General features: G+C 41.9%; 3 protein-coding genes and 1 long non-coding RNA gene across 4 annotated transcripts in view; 3 read left to right on the forward strand and 1 right to left on the reverse strand.

Annotated features, from left to right (window-relative positions):
- Positions 1 to 1069, forward strand: part of prr12b (proline rich 12b) — a 38754-nt gene extending 37685 nt beyond the window's left edge. Inside the window, exon 18 of the mRNA XM_063191242.1 lies at positions 1 to 1069. This exon is cut by the window's left edge and continues 163 nt beyond it. The gene's annotated coding sequence lies outside the window, so the exon portion shown is untranslated.
- Positions 1070 to 4904: 3835 nt separating this feature from the next.
- LOC134440906 (ornithine decarboxylase 1-like) lies at positions 4905 to 17003 on the reverse strand. Its single transcript, XM_063191062.1, has 10 exons — positions 16940 to 17003; positions 13404 to 13536; positions 12237 to 12410; positions 10963 to 11135; positions 8428 to 8644; positions 8023 to 8106; positions 7145 to 7307; positions 6909 to 7024; positions 5935 to 6149; positions 4905 to 5392 (listed from the first exon to the last, which is right to left on the reverse strand). The coding sequence occupies exons 2-10, from the start codon at positions 13503 to 13505 to the stop codon at positions 5338 to 5340; spliced, it is 1299 nt and encodes a 432-aa protein (XP_063047132.1). The 5' UTR covers positions 13506 to 13536; positions 16940 to 17003; the 3' UTR covers positions 4905 to 5337.
- A 2940-nt stretch (positions 17004 to 19943) lies between these two features.
- On the forward strand, positions 19944 to 21082 carry LOC134465142 (insulin). Its single transcript, XM_063218617.1, has 2 exons — positions 19944 to 20190; positions 20919 to 21082. Exons 1-2 carry the CDS (start codon positions 19944 to 19946, stop codon positions 21080 to 21082), a joined length of 411 nt encoding a protein of 136 aa, XP_063074687.1.
- Positions 21083 to 23141: 2059 nt separating this feature from the next.
- On the forward strand, positions 23142 to 24066 carry LOC134441076 (uncharacterized). The gene is made up of 2 exons (XR_010033095.1): positions 23142 to 23355; positions 23857 to 24066. It is a non-coding gene; the product is annotated as an uncharacterized LOC134441076 (long non-coding RNA).
- The last annotated feature ends 1768 nt before the right edge of the window (positions 24067 to 25834 follow it).

Below are 25834 nucleotides of genomic sequence, written 5' to 3' on the forward strand. Positions count from 1 at the left end.
GTATATATGTCCATGGCATGAACATGGAGGCATACACACATGTATGTCTATGGCAAGATCATGGACACATACAGTATATACATGTGTGTATGTCTATGGCATAAACATGGATGGATACGGTATATACATGTATATATGTCTATGACCTTACCGGCGTGACCTTCAGCACCAGAGCATAAAAACATGGATGCATACGGTATATACTTGTATGTATGTCTATGGTGTACAGGCCTTGATCTTCATTGCCAAGGCTTAAACATGGACATATATATGTATATAGTGTATGTGTATGGGCTCTAGGACAAAAGCCCAGGGGAAGAGGACTGAACCATCTCACAGCCTTATGCCTGGACAGGGGAGGACAGGACAGCCGGACAGGTCCATTCTCCTCACCATGGGGTGGATGCACTCTGCCGGACTTCATGAAGAGATTTAACATTGATGTGAAAAGCATTTTTTTTTTGTGAAGGCTTAGTTTGCTTGTTTGTTTTTATAAACATTGCTGACATTTTCATCAGTGGATGATGAGGAGATAAAGGAGAGACAGAAAAGAAGGATAGAAGCATTGGAGGGATGAAAGCGTGTGGAGAACACCTGCGGAAAATGTAGACGGCCTAGACGTTGGAAGAACTGTGGACAGCCGACTACAACATCAGACAGTCGTGTTCTGAGCAAAACATATCCTCTTAAATATATAAATATGTATGATCAACAATTATGATTTGTATTATTTATACCTGGACATTTTTATGAAGGAATTCCCTCTAGACGGGGCAATTTGATGTTATTGTTTTAAATAATGATGTTTTAATGGGTGTGCTCATGAAATGGCTCGCCCTTCAATTCTCTATTCCTCCTGTGCCCAAGGCTCAAAGATTCGAGAAGAGAAGAAAAAAAAAAAAGATCTTGTGGCAGGGCACACTGACGGGGGTGTGGCTTAAAAAGAGTGTCTGATGTCATTTTTTATGTCTCCATTCTGAAGAAAAAGAGGAAGGAGAAATGTATTTAAGCTAAATAATGTGTTCTTTCCGTTCTTCAAAAGACTATGAGAGAAGAAAAAAAATGAAGTGTTAGTAGAGAGAAACCGCAGTGGAACGCTGAAACAGTTATTTTCCGTTTGTTTTAACTTTGTTTTTTTGTTTTTTCAAAAAATGTACAAAAGATGTCTGTGTTAAGTGTTTCTGTTTTTTTATCTGTTGGTTGTTATGATGCTAATATTAAGGATTATTATTATTATTATTTGGAGCTTTAGCTCCTGGTTTGCTCTCGGTGTGTAAATATTGTACAGTTGCTCCGTGGAGCTTCGATCACCCTGTCTGTATTCTGTAAATGGATCTCTGAGTCTTTGGAAGAAGCCAATAAAAACATTCAAATGATGGACATGACAGGGGAAAATGACACGTTGCTCCAGAATCTTTTTTTTATAGGCCTACAGGTTCATCATTTTGTATAGGCTACAACAAAGGTCATGTGATTAAATTTCACTAAACTCTATCCACCCAAAAAAACACAGGAGAGTACTGTATAATGGAGAATTATTTTTTTAAAACATACAACGACAAAATTAACTTGGGGGGTTGCAGTAAATGTAGGCCTAAACTGTCTTTCTCACTGTCCATCTGAAGTCTTAGTTGACAGCGTGGAGTGGGATTCATGTGTGCAATACTGAAGGCTGCAGGATTATGACGCGCGAGGCCCTTGATGATTATGGAATTGTATTAACTCTGCAATGTATTCTCTTCTTCTTGAGCCAATTTCCCTTTTTTTTGTTTAAGCAGACGCTAGAGAGACCTGCAGCAGCGGCAGCAGTGGAGCGAAGCCGGAGTATTAGAGAAGTAGAGAGGAGAGAAAGCCTCCAATCTGTGGAATTTGCTGAACAACGTGTCTTGTTGCCATGGTGATGTTTCCATAGTGATGAAGCGGGGTGCAGAGTGGAGTATTTGTGCGTCGCTGCTGCTGACGGCTGTCCCTCTTTGTCTCTGCTCTCTCTCTCTGCTCTCTCTCTCTCTCTCTCTCTCTCTCTCTCTCTCGGGTGGGGGGTTGGCAGGGGGTTGCCTGTGTGACTGAGTGCAGCTCTTAACCCACTGAGTGTATAGCTGGGATGTATTGTGGCTGAAGGAGAGAAGGATGGGTTTAATATTCTGATTGTGGCTCTCTGGTAGTGGATTGGCTCTGACATGAACACTGCATTGGACATTATACCCAAATTCTTATGTCTTTGACATCAATGCTGTGTTTTTTACACCCCAACCCCCACCCCCCACCCCCCTCCTCTCCCTCCGCCACATATGTTTGTATCCTCTATCAGTACTCCTTTTCACTAGCCTTGTTCCACATCTGTGTGTCCTCCACTCTTGTCTAGATCTCTTGGAAGGTGTAGCTCCTCATCTTTCCACGTTGGGGCGCCAGAGACCCCTGTAGTGTTGCAGCCTCCATGACTGATTACAGATGTTGATGCGTACTGCTGCCGTCATCCGGCCAACAGGCGTCACAGCTGAAAACTACGCAACACCATCCTTTTCTTTATTACTGATGCAGTTATTTTGAAATCCTTTGACTTGTTGCAAACAACACTATTGACTTCTTGGAAAATGTTTAATCATGAAGTTATGGGAGGAGTAGTTGTTAGAAGAAGCAACAGAGAGAGCTGGCATATTCCAAATGACCTGGTTTTAACTTTTGTCCAAATGGCCTAACTAAAGCCAGGCCATTTGGAATATGTGACAGTGGATTGTAGCTTCTGAATGCAGATTGGTCATCATTGGATAATTGAAATTGTAGGCCCCACTAACTTGGAACTTGGACTGCACCTCAGTTGTATCATAGTCCTGATCTACACCCCTCACTGTTTGCTTTTGCCAGCAGACTGCCATTTCAACCCCCGGGAAACAAATTTAACATCCTGTTTCCTTTCTTGATACAACTGTGAGTATTTGACAAACATTTTCTCTCATCTGTCAATTATTTCTTCCTTGTCCCTTGTCCGTCACAAAAGCCGCAGATGTCTATATACTCAGCAGGGTTTTGTGTATTTACGTTGTGTAGACTCATAATGGGCACTGTTCCACCAGTGTAACCCTGTAATAGCCACTTTAGTTTAGTCACTGAAAATATTGAATTACCACAGTACTACAATAAGGCACAGAGCTGCCCTTTAGTAACACCACGCGACTTGGTCATTGCCTTTCTAGTGACCTCAAATTCATAATGGGGGCCATGTCTTAACAGGCTAAGGCATGTGGACTCTTGTGGGCAGAGAAAAAGATCATGTGATGGGCAGCTTGGATTCATTAATTTACAATCCAGTGCTACAGATTCCAAATAACCTGCTTAATAACCTGAGTTAACCAGGGGATCATTCAACTAGGCAATCGCAAGGCTGAATTGGACATAAAACCAGGACATCTGGAATACAGTATGTGGCACTGGATTGTAAACTAATGAATAGCCTACTACAGGTTGTACATCACTGTCACCAAAATGAAATAAAGCATGTTGACTAAGACATCATTACAATGCAGAACTGCACAGGGAAACTAACAGAGAACAATGGGTTAATTGTTCTCCTCTCAAATGTTCCTTCCCCATGTCCTCCTCAGACCATATCCAACTTTTTTAGTTATTCCACTTCTGAAATGTCAGTGCTGATACATTTTTCTCACATCCCCCATCTTGCCCTTTTCTATGCCTTTCTCGGTGTCTTTCGTGACGGGAGGTGTGTAAGAGCATTCCTTGCGCAGTCCAGACGCGTTGCTCATTCAGACGGAGTAATGAGTCATAATGGAGAGCTGGGGGATAGGTGCGCAAGTACATACACGGAGGCTGATTGATGTAATCATTAATGACATTGTTAAATAATTTAGCGCAACAGGAAAATGAGCCGGCAAAATAGAGGCTCTGTGCCTCTCTCTCTGTGTCTCTCTCTCTCTCTGTGTCTCTCTCTCTCTCTGTGTCTCTCTCTCTCTCTCTCTCTCTCTCTCTCTCTCTCTCTCTCTCTCTCTCTCTCTCTGTCCTGTGCGTGTTTGTGTGTGGGGGGGGGGCTGCCATTGCCATTGAACATCACATATGATCCGAATTCCTTTAATTGTTAATTTACTCACATGTAAACACAATAACAAGGGACCTGTCAAAGCATACATTCATTACACAATTACAGCTTTCAGGTTTCAAGTTACCCAGATAGGCACATAGTTTTCAAATACAATGCATATTGCGGTGGGAAATACAGTACATGTATTTTGGAGGCTAGCAGTTGCAAGCCCATAAAATAAACAAACCCAAAAAATAAACAAAATTGGATGGCTGCGTTGTGGTGAAACCAGGTAATGCACCCAACCAAATATGGGCGACGTGCTCATGAGGACCTGGGTCATTTCCCTAGCCTGACTCTCGCCAGAATCCGCACAGCTTCGCGAGCTACACTAAGTCTGGGAGAGCGCGCATTGGATTCATTTTCAGAAGCCATGGCTTCATCTATCAAGAAGTGTCCCTGCTTTCCACCAACATACTCCCTCAAAACCGTTGTCTGTATGTGGAAGAGTCTACATTACAGTTGCCGTATGACTCGCCATTGTTAGTGAAACAATCGTGTTGGCTAGTTCCTGGACGGAGAACTTCACAGTGTGTGTGTGTGTGTGTGTGTGTGTGTGTGTGTGTGTGTGTGTGTGTGTGTGTGTGTGTGTGTGTGTGTGTGTGTGTGTGTGTGTGTGTGTGGTGTGTGGTGTGTGGTGTGTGTGTGTTTGTGTGTGTGTGTGTGTGTGTGTGTGTGTGGCACATAAAGCCCCCGGCGGAGCTGTGCGGAACTACGCAGGTCCTGCGAGAGCCAGGCTATCACCCCTGATAGCCCCCCCCTCTCTCTCCCCCCCTGTCTGTTAGTCTTCTCTCGACTGTGAATTAAAGGGACAAAGAAAAAAATAATTTTAAAATTAAGGTATACATGGGTTTCACGTTTACAAACATTCACGTTGTGAGGAGGGGCAAGATGTTAAGCAGCCAACTAGGTGAGCTAATTTTTTGACCGACAGCACTTTCCAACAGCAGTTTCCAACAATCAGAGGTTGAAGAGTGTGCAGCCAGGGGGTGTTTGCAAATGTGCAACCCATGTATTAAAAGGCCCTTTTGCTAATAGGGTAGAGCCAGGCCCTCTGTAGAATTAAATGAACTATAGAGGCCCTGTATGGAATGAAATGAAGTGTGTTGGACTGGTCTACCAAGCTAAAGCTACAGTGCAAGTTTTGGGTTGAGCACTTTGGTGAGTGGCGTTAAGAGTGCTTTGGTGCGACTGTGCTTGGCTGTCAGCTCTGGGCCGCTCTCAGCCAGACCACATGTTACCATGCCTCAGCCCTGCATGGAGACGGGCATCCCCTGGCCATGGACCTGCTGCAGGTACTGCCTGTAATGTGCACACATTTGTAAAAGTTGTATAAAAAATGTTCAGATTTGCACAGAAAGAAATGTTACTTGAACACTTACTGAGTAATCTGGGGCCAAATGGACTCTAGAACAGTGGTTTTCAAAGTGGGGGCCGCGGGCCGCGAGGGAGTGCTTAGTGGGCCCGCGGCAGGTTGGTAGGAAAGCAACAGCACAACCCAGTGAATAATTTAATAAATCTAACGTAAACCAAAATCATCCAAAAATAAGCTTAACAATATCTGAACTTTTTTCTACTATTATTTTTGTCCTAGAAGGGTACTGCTGCCTCACAAATCTAGGCTATGGTTGTGAAAGGGAGTGAACAGGAAAAATTAGTGTGGCACAACGCATGTTAGAGGGGCCTTGGTTGAAATTTATATGGGGGGGCCTTGTCATGGTTAAGTTTGAAAACCCCTGCTCTAGAAGATGTTAAATCGACTCTCTTAGAGTGCTGAATTAACACTGCAATTTTTTCTGTGTAAATAATAAGCATTTGGGTTAAAAAAAACTAGTCATACTTACCAAGCCACTCGAGACACAACGTAGTAGGTATCTGGCCTTTGAAAGCCATTGAAGCCTGAATAGGCAGCCACAGAGTAAGCTCCCCAGTTCTCAAACAGCAGCCAGTCTCCAATCTGGAGCTCCGGCAGGAGAGTGCGCTCCACAATACAGTCATGGCCGTCACAGGTGTGACCCCATATGCTGCTGGGGTGCCACAGTTCATCCTGCTTAGGCCTCTACAAGAGCCATAGAAATAACACAGTGAGGTGGGTCAACAACTCAATGCAAAACTGTGCAGTTGTTTGGAACGTGCATCAGACTTGTAGCCTCATCATGTGCACTGTTCTGCAAGTGGAACGCTATAATAGTCATTGAAAAGACTTAGCTGTGGTACTACACTGCTAACCTGACTTCTGGCTGCTTTTCACCAAACTCAACGCAAGTACATTCCAGTTTCCTCATGCAACCATCTGAGTACTGTGAAAGTCAGAGTCGTTTCTGAACGAATGAGCCAATCAGGATCATCAAATGGTGGGATTTTCCATACATGGGCAGAATTATGGCCGGAAGTGATTGCGTCTTCCGGCTGTCGCTCTCAGCTGCATTACAGTAGTATGGGTTGAGTTCAGAGTGGCTGAAGTGAGCAGGATAGATTGTTTAGCCAATTACCTGCAGGGATTTTTGATAGCCTCATTCAAAAATGTGCCAGTTGTGGTGGGTACCCAGAGGACATCGTGAAGACGAAGGCGAATCAGGTTAGTGCACTGCTGGCATTACACGTCTTAGGAAATACATAACAACTTGGTCATTACCATTCTGGTAAATGCACATTTAATTGGGGACATGTTTTAAGGCTTTAATTAATTTATTGCATGGCCCCTGTAATAAATGTTTCTTTACCAGAATGACAAAGTCGTAATGTTTTTCAATGACTAATACAGCGTTCCAATGGCAGAACGGTGCATATTATGAGAATATTGAATGTCCTATTTTACCTTGACAAGGGATTGCAGAGCAGGAGAGCCATCTGTGAAACTACAGTGAAATGAACCATGAATTCCGTCATTTACATAGTACATCAGGGTACGGTCACTGGTCCCAATTCCGTTCTCTGGAAAAGCACAAAAAACCCCACCATGGAATCAGAAACACACAGAACAATTTGCTCATCCTTGGTGCAATCAGGCTTTGGATTCAGACTGTTGCTATTCACATCATAAAATCTTAATACCATCAGAGGCTGACTGCTCTTGCATCACCACGTTCTTGGCAATGATGTTGGCAGCGAGCGTGAAAGCTGAAGCTACGTAGTAGCGTCCAGGCTCGGCAATGATCTTCACCCCAGAGTTGACAGGGAAGTACTTCTCCAGAGCCGGGTTGATAACAGCCGTGTACTGCATGCAAGAGAGGACCGGTTTGTAAATTCACCTTAAATGACACTTCAAGGCAATGATACACAGGGCACCTTTTTGGTCAACGTTGCTGGACAGCAACATGATTGGTTCCTAATTATCTGAAGGAATGATTAAAAGAGGTTTTCTGCCTCTGAACCGATACGAATCCAAGCAAAATCTTAGTATTGTTGACCAGACACATTGCTCAAAGTTGCCGTGTATCGACACCTTTACTTCTTCACCTTTGAAGGGAATGTAGCTAGTTGCATTCCAAAAGAAAGACATTAGCATACAATATAATGTAGCATAGCCCTTTCGTGCAGAGCATCTAAGAAGTAGCAATATTATAGTTACATATGAAGGGTTTATTTGCAAATCTCCATTTTGTAGAATGTTGGGAAATTGACCTTTTGTATTGGGCATTCCATTGAATTGCATTGCAAAATGCATTTTATGTAGGTTAAAAAAGTATGTTCTCAAAATATTTGAATGGTAAGAATTCACACATAGTTGATAGGCCCTCTGAACAGTCATTTTCAATAATAAAATGCAAAAGTCCAAAAATGGAGATACACCGTTTTGCAAATAAACCCTTCATATATTGATATTATGTATCTGAGTATATTCAGCAAACAGTGAGTCTGATCACAGACGATCCCATCTGACCCAAAGGGCTGTAAAGTGGATGTAACCAGTGTTTAGAAACAGCACACACCTCCTCAAACTTCAGCTTGGTGTGCTCTTTTCCAGGAAATCCACCCCCAATATCCAGGAGGTTCATATTGTATCCCAGCTCCGCCTAAACAGAGTCATTAATGAATATGCGCTGAAATGCTGAATCTGACATTTAATTTCATTTCAAGGATTGACTTTAAATGTGACTGAATAGTACAATTTGAAATGGGGATATTCGTGTTGCATCCCAGCTCAGCATAAAAAATTAATTGAAACAGAAATTGTATTAAATATGACTTTGCTTTAACTCTTTACATCTTATCCACAGGCTAAATTCCATGTACATGTAGGCCTATGAAGGTGTTGACGGCGAGAACTTAAGAACAGAAATACACAAGAAATTGACCTAACGTAAGTTATGAGGTGAGCATTAGGACTTACTCACCCCTAAGTCAAACACATAGCGTGCATCAGAGAGGGCGTGTGCATAGGCCTGTGGGTCAGTGCAGCCACTGCCCACGTGAAAGCTGACACCGACCACCTCCAGGCCCAGCTCGCTGGCTCGCTCCAGCAGCACGCGTGACTTCTTCAGTGGGGCCCCAAACTTGTTGCTCAGACGCACCAGAGACTTGGAATCGTCTGTGATAATGCGTAAAACCAGCCTGGCAACAAGACAAAACCTGGAATGAGTTTTCATGTACGTCTATACACATTTAATGTCACACTATACTGCGCTGATGGTTCTATGCAAAGAACCTTACAAATAAAAAGGGGGCAGAAACATGCTGCAAATGTCTGTAAGAATTCAGAGTACGAACACGAAACAGTCACAAAGTTTAGTGCGACATAGCTTTCGTGAGAGGATTTCTGGTATGAAGGGAAGCAGTACTCTTGGAAAAGAAGTCTCCAAGCTTCTTACTAGGCTACTTCTTCTTACTGCTACTTCTTAAGCGCTGAGAGGGATGACCCTACTACTCCTGTAACGTCCAGTATGTAGTGTCTCATGAACAAGAGATTGAGCAGGAACTGCAGCCTAGCTGTGAAAGACCCATGTCTTCGGCAAAACAAAGTTCTCTGCCTTCCTCAACATATTTTGATGTGGGTCTAGCATGGCTTGGCAACAGAAACTGTTTCTAATAGAATAAAATAGAATAGAATAAAATGGAATACCTTGTGTTTTCATTATACAAACCCCAACTCCGGTGAAGTTGGGACGTTTGGTAAACAGTGAATAAAATCAAAATGCTATCATTTTCAAAACATTCAATCTATTCATTAGATGGAGAATAGTGAAAAGACAACATATTAAAAATTTAAAACCGAGAAAAAATGTTGTTTTGGGGGACATATGTACTCATTTCTAATTTGATAAATGCAACACGTCTCAAATAAGTTGGGACGGGGATCAGTGAAATTTAGTAAACATCCAAATAAGATAAAACAACAAAGAAGAACATTTCAAAATGAATTGTACTGACGGACAATATAGGTGTCCAGGTATAAGATCATCACAGAGAGGCTGAGTCACTCAGAATTAAAGATGCAAAGGGAATAATTACCATAGTTATTACATACATTTTTGAATTCCCTTTGATTTACCACGATTGAGTGTATATAAGACATATTTTTGTTATCAAAACCATTGTATAGGTTCATGACATCATGAAATATATATTGGCTGTAGTCTCACTCTAGCACTCCAGGCATTAGAGCCATTGAAAATTGACCATATTAAGAATGCTTAATGCGTGCAAATGATACAGGGGTGTAACATTCTCTTAAGCACCTGAGCTCACTTGAAACAGACCCAGAAGTCATGGGAAACTGTCCTTTGCGTCAGCAGAAGTTGTATAAGTCCATTCTTTTTGACAATAATAGAGCATTGCACATCCTGTGCTACAGTGAAAATGGACCATCCAACTTGTGTTAGTGCTAACTTCAAAAGTCAGCCTCCATGATGGCATGCGGGTGCAGTAGTGCATTGGTTAAGATGTTCTCACTCATCTGTAGAGTTAAATACAGTGCTGAATTAAATGGGTTTTAAACAGCATGAAAAGCCACTCATGCATTATATTTTTAAGGAAGATCTTCGATTACCGCCACATAGTAAGGTCAAATTGCATGCTCTATGTTTTAACAGTTTGGCTCCATCATAAGGACCAGCAGGTGATAAAATGGTGGGCTTTTGGTCAACACCTGTCACACTGTAAGCACTACAGAAAGGAAAACATTGCAAAACATGACAAGGAATACACCCACCATTTAAGCTGGTGAAATCATGTCCAAGATAGGAATTAACACTCTTTTTTATATAAAATCATCTCATCGGTTAATGTTTTTAACTGTTATGTGTTGTCTTTTGTTTTGTTTGTAGTCTTCCTCGACATTTGCTGCCTTTTATTGTCCCCGTCCCAACTCTTTTGAGACGTGTTGCATTTATCAAATTAGAAATGAGTACATATGCCCCCCAAAACAATATTTTTTCTCGGTTTTAACACTTAATATGTTATCTTTTAACTATTCTCCATCTAATGAATAGATTGAATGTTTTGAAAATGATAGCATTTTGATTTTATTCACTGTTTACCAAACGTCCCAACTTCGGAGTTGGGGTTTGTACGTGCACAATGTAAACTATACATAGCCTATACATGCGAAAAACAAAGAAACTGAAAGCATCTCTCTCATTAGTGAAATAGAAAGACAGAAAAGCAATTGCATTGTCAATTTAGTGCATGTAGAAAAAATAATGAATGTGTTCTTAAAGAATACATGTGGCAGGTGTGGTGGCTCAATGAGCTAAGGCGCCTGCCATTACACTGGGGACCCAGGTTTGATTCCGATCATGCTCATTTCCCGATCGTTCCCTTTTTCTCTCTCCCGTCCCAAACATTTCCTGTCATCTCTCCGCTGTCACTATCAAATAAAGGCATAAAAGGGCCCAAAAAGTCAGGCAAACAAACAGAAAACCCACACGTACTTTGCATGGCCGTGGCAGTGAGCTATCTTCTCCAGCTCTGCTTCGTTGTCGAAGGTCATCATGGTGATGCCGTGTTCCAAGGCGTACTGCAGATGGGACGGCTGCTTGCAGGTGTGGGCATAGATGATGCGGCCCGGCTCCACGCCCACAGACTGGACCAGCTGGATCTCGGACTGGGAGAAACAAAGTCAAGGAGAAATCATATAGACCAGTGGTTCTCAACCTTTTTTTGAAGAAACGCCCGGTGGACCTCATCATAAGCCTGCCAACACCCCCCTTAGTATTAAAAAATAAAATAAACTAATGCCTCCCCAATGGCAACTAAGCACCGCCCCCTCTCAGCTGTACCCTTGTCAACGCCCCCCATGGGCTCCCCAATGCCCCTTGAGGGGCTGTAGAGCCTCTATTGAGAAACACTAATATAGACTAACTATCTCAGTCTGGGGTACAGAGTCAATGCAAAATTATAGGGATTTTAAACCCCTGCAAAGTTTTACTCCAGTTTCCTGATTGAAAGACTAGTTTGGCCTCAACGCAGCAAAGTGTTCTACATTACAGGTAGACATTCATTACAGGTACAGGTTACATTCAGTTATATTTGCCATTTGGCAGGCATTTTCGACCAATTATCAAGGTAAATATGACTGGGCTGGGCCCTGCCATGGCCTAACGGTAGGGCAGTCGTCTGCCATGCGGCTGACCTGGGTTCGATTCCTGGCCAGGGTCATTTGCCGACCCCTTCCCGTCTCTCCCCCCATTCACTTTCTGTCCACTTCTCATACTATCCCGTCATCAACAAAGTTAAAAAAAGACCAAAAAAAATCTTTAAATATGACATGGGCTAAAAGTTGGTCCCTGAGCCACACCCCTGGGTCAGGGGTTAGGGTTAGGGCCTTTTAACACCAGCTGTGCCACCATCAGCGGGACTGAAGCGACTTTTACCGTCTGTGGAGAAAATGCATGGAAACATTGTAGTCCTTGTTCACCAACACAGGGGCGGGGGGGGGGGGGGGCATTTTGGGCAGTAGCGGCGCAGGAGACGGCTCAGTGCCACACTACATTTGTAAAAATTCAACTCAAGTGGCATTTCGACAGCGGCGGCCGGCAGTACTACAATTTGGCATTTACAAGTCGATACACCACACATGGCTGAAGGGCCCTTGAGCAAGGCACCTAACCCCACATTGCTCCAGGGACAGTAACCAACACCCTGTAATACAACTGTACGTCGCTTTGGATAAAAGTGTTAGCTTAGTGTAATGTAATGTAAATACCTTGCTTGCACAGTCAAACCCAACACCCAATGTGGCCAAGGCCATGACCACCACCCTGCTGGGGTTGCACTTCACAGCATAGAAGGGCTGGACGCGGGGCAAGGCTCGAGTCCAGTGGAGGTGCTTCTTCACAACATCCCCAAGGTCAGCAACATAAAAGGCATCGTCTTTGCCCTGCAAAGAAAAGTGTTGCAATCAACTGAAGATATGACACAGCAAGGTTGGAGAATCCTGAGTACAGTACAGTTTCCATTTCTTAAATGATGATTTCAGGGTGTGTGTACTGTATGTTCTGGGTATTGGCATCTGACACGACCTTATGTTTTTGATAATAAACAATAAGGAAAAAAAGAATCCCAACATAGAATCTCTAGAGAGGAAAACAAAAAAAAGCAAATTGCTAGACATGTGCAAATATAAGGGACTCACTTGAGAGGTGAATGGAGATGTCCTCATGTCCTCAAGTGCCAAAGAAAACATTTCAATATGATGCTATGTGTTCTTCACCAGACTTTACTTAATAAAATAAAGCTTTTCCCACATCTGATACTGCAGAGGACTTCCTTGTTTTCTTGAAATAAATCTTCTCATGTGACACACCAGATTATGAAGAACCGGAGTGTGGAGGATACACCTTTTTTTCTTAAATAAAATAGGTCCAGTGATGGGCAACATGGAATCCGAAGGTACAAGCCAGTGCTACATATTCCAACAAATGTAATTTTACCTGTCCAGTTGCCCAATTTGGAAATGTACAGTAAGACCAGGTCATTTGGAATATGTGGCACTGGATTGTTGCTTCTGAAGCCAGGTTGTCCATCACTGAATGTTTGTGTTCGGTAACACTTCGCAATAACCTTGCGCTATAAATGGTTAACTAATGGTATGTTTGTTGTGCATCTATAATACTATTATAAGCATTGATACGTCATTATTAAATCAATTGTATAACACTTAGGCTACTTGACATTTTCTGATGACAATAATATATTTGGGCGGCCCTTTTCCGGGGCGCCATAATAATACTTTACCATTAGCTAACATTAGTTAACCATTAGTTAACCATCTAGCGGAAGGTTACTTATAGACAGCAATTACTCATGTATTAGTGGCAAAAGTGAGCCCTAAAATAAAAGTGTCACCAGATGTATTCTTGTGCGTACTTACAGAAGCTGACAGCTCATTTATGTTCTTCTCAACAATGTCCCGGGCACAGACCTCTTCTTCTAAGATGGTTAAGTTGAAGTCAACATGAGTTAAAGAGTTCATGATTCCAAATCTGGGTTGCAAAACAACTGCACTAAGAAAATAAAAGAGAAAGAAGGCAGTCTGTCAGCATCTCCACTACTCAGATGATGTGACATCAGACAAACAGCTGTAGACAGCACACACACACACTGCTTATCTTAAAGAAAACAACATTGACGACCTCATCAACACTGTGACGACATTCCCCGGGTTTCTCACTTATTTCAGACACATTTGCCACCACTAAAGAGAAATTTCCATTCCATGCAATTTCAATGGACTATAACAAAGTATAGGCCTAACTTAGTTTATCTCCGTCAGCCTCCCATAACTCCCCATGCCCAATGCTAAGCCTCTAACCATCACCTTTCATCACTGAAAATTCAACATTGTCCCACCGCATTACAAAAGTCTCCCAAATGCTACATAAATTGCTTCCTGCTGACAGGTAGGTCAATGCTGTGGCTCTGTGTTGTAATCTGTAAAAGTATAATAACTTTTCCCTCCACTTTATTCCTAACCAACGACGGAAAGGAGTGGGCATTTGAAACAGAAGCAGTGTTAACTTAACTTAAGACACAGGAAAGGCAAATGGCATGATACAGATGAGGAGATACAAATGAATGAAAGTTATATGACAATTTAATTACCAACTGCAAGGTAACATTACAGTTAACTCAACGCTACTGTAGGTTACATAGGATACAGTGAAATCAAATACAGTTTACCCAAGATAGATAGACAGAGAGAGAGAAAGAAAGAGGGCGAGAGGGAGAGAAAGACAGAGTTTTGGAGCCCTTCAGAGGTAGGAAGTGACGTCCCTTGCCCTCTGGGTGTCCTTCATACTGTATGCATGTGTACAGTGCTGTAAATTCAGTGTTTGTGGGGCCTTATCTGAGATCTCATCCAAGTGTGTTGTTTGAGTTGGTCACTTGTGCTGTTTTCTGAGGAGGAGTGGCAATAGTGCAAAACCCACAAACAAACAGGACACACACACAGACAGACGTTCCTCCTACATCATTAGAGTAGATATTATCAAGATTTGCCATTCAACCAGGAAACCCTTCTATTTACTGTGGTCATGGAAAGTTTATTTTGGCCTACAAACATTGACTCTTCCTTGGAGCTTAAGGGCAGAGGAGGTGTTCATCCACCAACATCCAGATCTACAGATCACCATATCCTATTATGGCAGGATACGACATAAATTCACCCCCTAGCGCAGAGCCTATATTATAACCTTTCTGTCACCAAAATTGTATGTCTTCATATGCTACCGCTTTCGGAAATTCCATAGCAATGTTGTTATGATGTAGTTGATATGTCAAGCCACTTTAGGCACCATTTTACATGGCCGAATGCACCACAACTGCACAGAAAGAGGTTTCCAGCGCACTCATCTGTTAAAGGAGCAGTTCAGCCAATTTCAATATGCTGTTGTATTGCTCATGCTACCCTTGACTTCTCACTACCCGGTGACGCTGCATTTTTTGGCTCAGCCCTTTCCGAGATCTGAGCTATTCTTATGATTCTGAGATTTTGTTTATATTCAAAACTTTCTTAACATAGGCCTACTCCAAATACTTTCCCAAAAGGTATCGCTGTTAGCTAGTTGTCTGCTGATGTTGCATAACCTTTTGGATGATTTTGGGAATAAATAAAAATGTTTTTTGTTTTTTTTTAACGTAAAGAACAACTGCCTCCATTACAATGACCAGGATCTCGGACAATGTTGAAGAAAAAAAGAAATATATATCAGGTACTGACAAGTCCAGGGTAGTGTGAGCATTACAACTGCATGTTGAAATTGGCTGGAGTTATCCTTTAAAGGAATGGCGTTAGTGTTATTATTTGACAAGACATTTGTTAGGTTGCCTAAAACTTGTAGGCTATAAACATGAACATGTTTCTTTATGCTCGTTATGACATGATGAGTTGGAATGAACCTCAGTCAGTGTCATCCTCACACAAAATATTGTCGGATCCAGAGCAAAGAGGTAGAATATTAGATAACAGGTGTGCCCGCAGAGTTTCACAGAGTTTTAGTCATTTTTTTGACAGAGGGCAAGCTCTCCATTGATTTGCACTGACTGAAGAGCACAGATCTACTACCTACAGAAGATGGAGGCTGCACTTGCCGTTTTCCAGTGCTATTCAATTTCCCATTGTCAAGTGTTCTAGCCTTGGTAGTGCGTGAAACGCCTAGTGATTGGATACTCCGCGGAGTTCATCAAGGAGTATCCAATCATTGGGCATTTCACGCACTACCAAGGCTAGAACACTTGATATTGGGAAATGGTCGTGTCACTCCATCCAAAGTCATGGAAGGCCCCTTGTGAGGTCTTCCAGGGGATGTCTGATGTGGGCAGTGTGAGCTACAATTCAGCACAATGCATTGATCATTCTTTGATCAAAGATACATAACTTAACTACTTGACTACATAGCCTACTATTGATAAAGACTTGATCAAGATTTGCTGTTCAACCAGGAAGCTTTTAGGATACTGTGGACGTGGAGAGTTTATATTCTAACATTGACTTTTCCTTGGAACTCAACAGGCTGATATTGACAGAACACCTCATCCTATAAGGGCGGGAGCGAATGCAAATCAACCCTTGTCCTGTCCAAATATGTTTGCATTTACCAAAACCAACAGAAACGTCTTGCAAATACTCAGGGCTGCTGACAGCTTTGGCTAGGCCCAGGATAAGGTCATTAAAAAGTTCCCCCGATTTAATCCATACAATATATAATAAGGACCAAATTCTGGGCCCCCTCTCGCCCTGGGCCCCATGAAAGATTCAAATTTTGGGCCCCCTTAAGGGCCTCTCTCAGTGCTTGGGCCCCCTTAAGGGCCCCTCTCAGTGCTTGGGCCCCCTTAAGGGCCCCTATCAGTGCTTGGGCCCTTAGAATCTGTACCACTTTTCCCCCCCTAGCGGCCCCCATGATCACAGAGGATGTATTTCATGTGTCAACCCATATGAAAATCATCATTATACAACTTACAAATAATTGATTCATGTATTATGGACCGTGAAAGTTTTATCTGTCCCACTCCTCATTATCCTTACACTGCTTATAATGGAAAGTGTATGTGCTTCCTCAAATGGCACACAAAGTAACCAATTTCTTATTTTCCATATACAATTATAGCCATGTGAGTTTTATAGCCTAAACAGTATATTCATTTCCCTCCAGAGGTAAGTCGGTTTGTGCACCATTGAATTTAAATGTGAATAGAAATCCCCAGAAAGATGTTTCTGAATAATTGTTTTTGAATAATTATGTCTTCATCATCACTTAAATATAACATTTGTACAGTAGGCCTATACATGTTTCAATTCAATATGTCCTCCTTTTTGCTCTATGACATGATGAACTCACATAAGCTGTCAACATACATAGCAAATACTAATTTAATCTCTGGCTATCATCACTTTTGAAGAAGTCTTACATGTCTTCGTTGAATTCGTGGTCCTCAAGTGCTCTGTCAGGAGTCAGCGCTTATGTCCCTTGGCAAACTCCCTTGGTGCTCTTGCTGTACACTTCTGTGGCGTATTTTGGGTTGTCTTGATTATTACCCTGCTGTAACTGGTTTATCATGGAAAACTTTAAAAGTGACAAATTTCTTCCTGTAAGTTTCTGTCCAATCATGCTCAGTGTGCCTGTTTCTTAAGGTGTCTCAGCTCACAAGGGAGGAGCTTGTCTCAGATGTGGTCAGTAGCCACAGAGGATGGTTGTAGTTTTTTTTCCAATCAGAAACAAGCTATAGAATAATGATACATGATGCATTTTTAAAATGTTTTTCTGAAAGTAATGTGGTATTTTATCACTGATTCTTGAGAAAGTGGCTAAAACAGGTTGTAATGTTGACAGAAAAAAACTAAGTGAATTACAACATTATATGGTATATCCTTGTAGACTAAGGTCTTGACTTTTCAGAAATGCACGAGGCCAATCTCCCCATTTTGCATTTTTTTTCAGAAATCAGGCTTTTCTCCGATCATACCTTGCTTTTTGTCAACACCGTCAGACACAATTAAAAGTATTTAAAATTGTATTGATTTGGTTGCATATGTATCTGGAGTTTTTAAGTGATTATGTGTATTTTTTGTTTCACACATATGCCTTTAAATGTTGAAAATTCACTTTTGTTCTATTTTAATACTGTTTTATGTGTTCTAATTTTAAAATATGTACCGTCATACGATGCTTACTTATCGCCCAAATAGAACAAACATTTTTTTGTAATTTCACCAATATTCCTGTAGGCTTAAATTGGCTATTACTTTGATAATTCAACAACTCCTAAGGAAAATGTTGTAAGCACATTCATTTAAAATGTCCAAAACTCCTTCTTACGGTGGTGACTTAAGAACTAACGGTGGTGACAGTAATCTGAGAGTGGTGAAAGTGGCCTAATTAGTACCTGCATTTAGCAAAATAAATAGCCCTCTCAAGTCAATGGCATCTTGCATAAACACTTTATTTTTGTGTACAAAAAAATGTTTGTTCTATTTGGGCGATAAGTAAGCATCGTATGACGGTACATATTTTAAAATTAGAACACATAAAACAGTATTAAAATAGAACAAAAGCGAATTTTCAACATTTAAAGGCATATGTGTGAAACAAAAAATACACATAATCACTTAAAAACTCCAGATACATATGCAACCAAATCAATACAATTTTAAATACTTTTAATTGTGTCTGACGGTGTTGACAAAAAACAAGGTATGATCGGAGAAAAGCCTGATTTCTGAAAAAAATACAAAATGTTGAGATTGGCCTCGTGCATTTCTGAAAAGTCAAGACCTTAGTCTACAAGGATATACCATATAATGTTGTAATTCACTTAGTTTTTTTCTGTCAACATTACAACCTGTTTTAGCCACTTTCTCAAGAATCAGTGACATATTAGTTAGTGTCGTAAAATATTATTACAAGCTACTTTGGTTGTGATCAAATTATCCATATGTCCACATAAGAATGATTGATGTTGAAGTCTACATCCTTAGAACATTTCTGGAGCAACATCTGAAGAGACCCTATGAGGGTGGGGTGTACAGTATGCAGGCACTCTGTGTGGCAACAGAGCTTTGTTTTTGGGCAGTCGGTCAGATGAGAGGCAGGGCGTTGAGTGGAGTCTGGGGCTCCGTGTAATGGGGGTAATTAACAAATCAGAGTGGCAGTACAGGCAATCCCAGTGCAAAGCTAATTACACAGGTGAAAAGGGGATGATTAAACAGCAGACAGGAAAAGCCCAAACGGTCAGTAGAATTCATCGCTGGACAAAAAGTGAATGAACGGCAAGTGCAGAGAGAGCGCGAGAGAGAGAGAGAGAGAGAGAGAGAGAGAGAGAGAGAGAGAGAGAGAGAGAGAGAGAGAGAGAGAGACCCCCAACCCTCCATGGTTATATCCCCCTAACACAGTGTTACTGGACATTCACGCCGGGAGCACCATCATTGCCTGGCAGTCACCAGAACAGTGTTCAGCATTAGTCAGGTAAGGGCTGACTTCAACTTCATCACTTTGGAAAGCTCATCACCTTTTTACCTCATTCCTTACTGGTAGACCTTTTTCTGCAGACCATCGAATTGCGTTGTCTGCAAAAAATCGATAGCCATTAGTTTTTGCTTTGACTGTTTATTCCAGTTTCATTATGTATCATTTCTAGTTTGACTGTCATTTAAAATCTACCATATGATTAAACGTACAATGACTTCAAACATTATAAACGGGGGTAAATCCCTTCTGTGGTTGATTTGAACAGAAGTAAATCCAGTCAAACTAATCTCTCTATTGATAAATGTTTTCTATTTTTGTACACTTGCAAGACTTTCCGTTTTTAATTCCATTTCACAACACACACACACACACACACACACACACACACACACACACACACACACACACACACACACACACACACACACACACACACACACACACACACACACACACACACACACACACACACACACACACACACACACAAATATGCACACAGAAAGGTGTATACCACATCTAAGTTCTTCTCTGAGTACACTATTTGACAAATAATAATGTACCTAAATGTCTAATAATGTACCTAAATGACTTTCTTTATGTAGGCCTACCTTTTGCCTGGTACATTGTAATGTTATAATAATTGTTCTGATAACAGCAGTTGTGTACCTGGAGGTATTGTACCCATTTGTGTTATTTTCAGTGAAGAGAATCAACATCAACAGATATAAACTATATCGTAAGCTTTCTGATCCTCATTTGAATGTATTCAAGCAGCAAATTCAGAAGTTTTAATTCAATGAAGATAAAACGTCATTTCATTTTCCTAGTATGACTTGTGCATGAAGAAAGTGACAATAAAAGCTGACATGACTTGAACACTTAGGGTGTCGAGTTTACACTCAAAATGATGATCATATACTTAGGTGTTGAATAAGCACTGTACCATGTACCACCAACAGGTGTTGTCATCAGCAGGCGTAGGAGTCAGCATGTCAGGACTGGGTGTGTTGCTGCTGCTGCTGCTGGGCTGCGTGTGTCTTTCCCCCGGCCCCCCCAGCGTGCTGGCTGTTCCCCTCAGTGCTCACCGACTGTGTGGCGTTCACCTGGTCGATGCTCTGCTGCTCGTCTGCGGGGAGAGAGGACTCTTCTATCGGCCCGGAAAACGCGTCCGAGAGGAAAACATAGGCCTACGTAAGAGGGGGGGAAATGGGGGGTTCTTTCTGTGCTGTGACTTCTTTACATTACATTACATTAAATTATATTACATTGCATTTGGCAGATGTTTTTTTTAACCAGAGCAACGTATAATCAAGGACATAATCATAGCCTACAACACTTTCAGATACAAAGTGCACAGAAATATACAGAGCAAGTGTGCAGAGGCCAAGTGTATGCCTATGCCAAGTACTTCTGTGGTTACAGTATGTTCGCCATCCTGTTTCCCCCATCCTTCCCTTAGTAATGCTCCGAGGACCACTATTTGTAGCATGGTCCTAATATGTTTTCTTTTCTCCAGCCATTATATAAGAAAATTGGGTAACACTTAATAATAATGGATGCATAAAAAGCATTATAAAGACTTAGTAGATATTTACTAATGAAGAACAAAACCTTAATAAATGTTTGTGAATGAGTGGGAAATGTTATGTTAATATTTTTTATTCATCAAACATTTACATTGTTTTGTAATTGGATAAAAAATACTCTGTATTTGTAGATAGGCCTATTTTATAAATAGAGCAGTAGATGATTAAAAATATGTTAATGTCTTGTTCATCGTTAGTTAATTATTATATATTAACTATATAAATATAAATAAGTATTTGTAATGTTTTTTTATGATGCATCATTATTATAAAGTGTGATATATACCGTACCAGGATCATTTTCATCCATGAAAGGCCTCTCTGTCCATGCAGGTGTCATGATGGACAGCGCCCCGTCTCTGGAGGAGACCCGTGTCATCCTAGACAGCAGGGGGGGCCGAGCTCTCGGCAGCACCATAGCCAAGAGAGGCATCGTGGAGCAGTGTTGCTTTTTCTACTGTGACTTCTATGACCTGGAGAACTACTGTAACACTTAGGAGTTATGTGCATTTTGAGTGGGGGCATCTGCAGGAGGGATTTGTAAAAAGAAAGCTAAATAAACGTCAGAGGCAACTGGCAACAAAACATTTAACATTTACAGTAAGAAGATTGAAACTCAATGTAAAACTGCTGTGACGTGCTGGAGGCCTTAAAAATTCTGTAGATGTAATGGAAAGCCTACATTGTTGGCATTGCAGAATAACATGATAAAACATTCCAGAAATGAAACGGTCAAAACTCAAAATCACGTGGTAGCAAAGCAACACTAATGCTGTAATAAATTTCTCTGACAAATACTGTTCTATTCTTGTCCTACTACCTTCCCTTCTCTCTCTCTCTCTCTCTCTCTCTCTCTCTCTCTCTCTCTCTCTCACTCACACACACACACACACACACACACACACACACACACACACACACACACACACACACACACACACACACACACACACACACACACACACACACACACACACACACACACACACACACACAGAGAAAGAGAGAGAGAGAGAGAGCGAGAGAGAGAGAGAGAGAGAGAGAGAGAGCGAGAGAGAGAGAGAGAGAGCTGACAGCTTTGCATGCTACTTTGGGTTTCCTATACTGGGTCAGGGATAACTAACCTGTTTGTTCTTGCCTGTTGGCTTCCTTATATTGTATGTGTGTGTGTGTGTGTGTGTGTGTGTGTGTGTGTGTGTGTGTGTGTGTGTGTGTGTGTGTGTGTGTGTGTGTGCGTGCCTGCCTGCCTGCGTGCCTGCCTAACTGCGTAATTGCGTGCCTGCGCGCACGTGTGTGTGTGTGTGTGTCTAATTAGCGGGCAGGAAGAACGCAAGGTGTGGTTGGCATTTTAATCCCATCTAGAAGAATACAGATCATTATTTTGCCTAATATACACTAGGCCTGCATTATCTCCACCTCCGCCACTGTTGTGCATGTCGGCTATGGCAACATCTCATGCTGAGAAGGCTGTGTCTGATTATTAATGGACGTCCACCATTTCATTGAGAGCAGGTGATTGCAAAGGCCTTTCTTCATGTGTGTGTGTGTGTGTGTGTGCTTGTGTGCGTGCGTGCGTGCGTGCGTGCGTGCGTGCGTGCGTGCGTGCGTGCGTGCGTGCGTGCGTGTGTGTGTGATTGAAAACAAGGGAGGGCTGCACAGAAAGCCTTCTGTTTTAATATAACATTACATTTTTTTCTAGAAAGGATGACGACCTTTAACTTACCCCAGATTGTGAGGTCCAAAAATTGAAAATAGAAGCTGTAGGCCTTTTTGAGTAAATGTAATCATTCTATAAGATTTTTGCTTAACCACTTTCTACTGTATACAAAGTGTTGCAAGTTCCAGTTTAGCTGTAAACAAAAGCATGATCATTTCAGAAAGCAAAAACAAAATAGGCTACATATAATGCAGTGTTTGGTGCTTTCCCGTTGAAGTCCCTCATAATTACCCAAAGGAACAACCTGAAGGGTCATCCAAGTCCTTTCTAGTATTCTTAGGCTTTTCGTGCCTTTATTATGATAGATGTAATGCAATAGTTAAACTTCTGATGAGAGCAACTTTGTTATACTTCTGACTTTATTTGAGCAGGAGTCCAAAATTCAACAAGGCAAACAAACTGGGGTTCAGTCCCATGCAGTCAGTCATTTACCATACAGCAGGAGAGTTCTGGGAAGTCAGGAGGCCAGATTGGACGCTTTCAATTGGATAAAAGAATAGGATCTTTCTATATAGCATGGGTGAGCGGTTAGGGCGTCAGACTTGCATCCCAGAGGTTGCCGGTTCGACTCCCGGCCCGCCAGGTTGGTGGGGGGAGTAATCAACCAGTGCTCTCCCCCATCCTCCTCCATGACTGAGGTACCCTGAGCATGGTACCGTCCCACCGCACTGCTCCCCATGGGGCGCCACTGAGGGCTGCCCCCTTGCACGGGTGAGGCATAAATGTAATTTCGTTGTGTACAGTGTGCTGTGGAGTGCTGTGTCACAATGACAATGGGAGTTGGAGTTTCCCAATGGGCTTTCACTTTAGGTGGGCGGATGGGTGGGCTTTAGTGTGGGTTTTTTTTAGCATCCATTGGGCTGGATATCATTAGTTACATGACAACCCTGAAGGAGGCATCAGAAGGAAGCATGTCAGGAGTGAGAGTGCTGCTGTTGGTGCTGCTGTTTGGCTGCTGGGCCCTGGTGTCTAACTCCCCTGTGCCGGGATCTGAACGCATGAAACTATGTGGATCGCACTTGATAGACGCGCTGTTCTTGGTCTGTGGAGAAGGTGCGAAATGAAAGAGACAATCTTTCTCTTTTTTTCTTTCTTTCTTTGATTCTTTCTTTCTGTGTGTCCCCTCTTGCCGTGAGGATGTGTAAATGTGTGACATATGCAGGCTTCATGCTTCTGGACACCTTAGGGCATTTGCACGGTTCTTTTTGGAATAGACTGAGTAGGCTAACATAGAAAAAACAGCTGTAAAGAAAAAAAGGATTACAAAACTGATTCAAAAAGGCTAAATGGCTAGCCCCTTGGGGGAACTATACACACAGTGACCAATGTGAGCAAAAAAACTTATGTCAAGCCCTGCACTGTATTCTGCTATGTTTAGCCAAGAAAGAGTGCTAATTTATCATAGAAAGTGGCATTGGTTTTCACATGGATTAGTTTATGTAGTCCTACAAAAAAGCATATTTAATTGTGCTCGGCACATGAGATAATGAGTAATGTGAAAAAAATTGAACCAAACTGTTTTATGTTTAAAAATCTACTGGTTTTAATTTACAGATTTGTCGTTCGGATTTGGTGGTACAGATATCGTTCGTACATGCTGTCATGACTCTTGCACTCTGGCTGACCTGCAAAGAGCCTGCCCATAAGAAAATCCGGGAAAATGCGTTATGGGGTCCTTTGAGCCGTGTGCCTCTTGTTTCAGATTGCCTGTACAACTCCGACATGGAAAGCTCTGCAATGGACACAAAATAAAATACATTTCAGCATTACAAATGAATGAATACATGAATGAACAAGTGCGATCAGAGACTGAACCCATGTTCTCTTGGTCAACACAGTTTGTGACTGTGAGCAGCTGTTTTCATATTACATGACGCATACTGTGTGTGTTTGTGTGTACTAGGCTATGTGTTTGCCTGGGAGTGCGTCTATGATTTGCTGTGTGACTGGCTCCCCCTGCAGGCAACAGACACATTGTGGAAAAATAAACAGACAGACAGAGAGGCAGACATGGGCTGTCTCAAATGGCACACTTTTGTCAGTGCACTGACAGTCAGTGCATAGTGCACACTTTGCACTGAGGTCTTTAGTGCATAGTGTCGAGGAAAAATGTGAGCACTATGCACTGTGCCCTTGCTGGAAGTGACACATACAATACTTTGGTTGGCATGTAAAGGTTGGTGTCCCATCAACATTACTTACAGAATTAGGAGACTGTTGACCAAACTCTTCTACTGAACTGAATGCCACATTTCCTCCCTGTCATTGTCAACATGGCCGCCGTTTAGTGCGTGCAGTGTCCATGGCTGTGTCTCAAATGCAGCACTTGTGCACTTCGGGCACTGTTTTTCAGTGCCTAGGGCGCTCTCGCTGAAAATTTCAGTTTAGCCAGTGCACTGAAAGTGCCAGGATGATCCCCTAACAATGGCGGAAAAATGCAGTGCTTGAATGATGGACACTGCATGCACTAAACGGCGGCCATGTTGACAATGACACAGAGGAAATGTGGCATTCAGTTCAGTAGAAGAGTTTGGTCAACAGTTTCCTAATTCTGTAAGTAATGTTGATGGGGCACCAACCTTTTCATGCCAACCAAAGTATTGTATGTCTGATTGTTGTCCTTTGGGGTGAAGGACAAGGAAATACAAGCACATTGCGCATTGTAAACAGTAGCCAACTCATATTTTGGCGAGCTAATGCCATGCTCAGCCGTCACTTCCAGCGAGGGCACAGTGCATAGTGCTCAAATTTTTCCACAACACTATGCACTGAACACTTCAGTGCACTGTGTGCACTGTGCACTGACTGTCAGTGCACTGACAAAAGTGTGTCATTTGAGACATAGCCCATGGCTGAATCTCAAATGGTGCACTTGTGCACTTTAGTGTTCATGTTTCAGTGCGTATCCCGAAGTGCACAAGTGCGCCATTTGAGATCCAGCCCATCATTCAAGCACTGCATTTTTCCGCCATTGTTAGGGGATCATCCTGTCACTTTCAGTGCACTGGCTCAATTGAAATGTTCAGCGTGAGCGCCCTAGGCACTGAAAAACAGTGCCCGAAGTGCACAAGTGCAGCATTTACGATACGATACGATGATACTTTATTGTCAGTTTGCACTGAAATTCAGTTTGCATCCCTGAGCAACACTCGTTAAGACGAAACAGAATACAGAAAACAGAAAAAACATAGGCCTACACAATAACATCACATCACAAGACTATTGCACAGCTGACAAAACAAAAGACACAGGCCTATGTACAGGCAAACATACATACATACATACATACATACATACATACATACATACATACATACATACATACATACATACATACATACATACATACATACATACATACATACATACATATATTACATACAACCCACATAACTTGAAGATAATACCACCATGAAGTAATAAATACTATGTAGTCTTACAACTGATTTAGCAAAAGAATAGATTGATGTATGAAAGCATGTTTAAGTCTGTTGCGGTTGAAGCGGGGAACTCTGAAACGCCTACTTGAGGG

The sequence above is a fragment of the Engraulis encrasicolus genome, chromosome 2 (assembly GCF_034702125.1).
Source record: "Engraulis encrasicolus isolate BLACKSEA-1 chromosome 2, IST_EnEncr_1.0, whole genome shotgun sequence".
Taxonomy (NCBI): Eukaryota; Metazoa; Chordata; class Actinopteri; order Clupeiformes; family Engraulidae; genus Engraulis; species Engraulis encrasicolus.

Excerpts from the sequence above, each read along its gene's own strand:
- LOC134440906 (XM_063191062.1), bottom strand. The coding sequence starts at position 13,505 with ATGAACTCTTTAACTCATGTTGACTTCAACTTAACCATCTTAGAAGAA. Across the intron at positions 8,107-8,427 it reads GCTATGTGTTTGACTTAGGG|GCGGAGCTGGGATACAATAT; the intron begins GTGAGTAAGTCC and ends GACTCTGTTTAG. Across the intron at positions 6,150-6,908 it reads CTCTGCAATCCCTTGTCAAG|AGGCCTAAGCAGGATGAACT; the intron begins GTAAAATAGGAC and ends TGGCTCTTGTAG.
- LOC134465142 (XM_063218617.1), top strand. The coding sequence starts at position 19,944 with ATGTACCACCAACAGGTGTTGTCATCAGCAGGCGTAGGAGTCAGCATG. Across the intron at positions 20,191-20,918 it reads AGAGGAAAACATAGGCCTAC|GTGTCATGATGGACAGCGCC; the intron begins GTAAGAGGGGGG and ends CTGTCCATGCAG.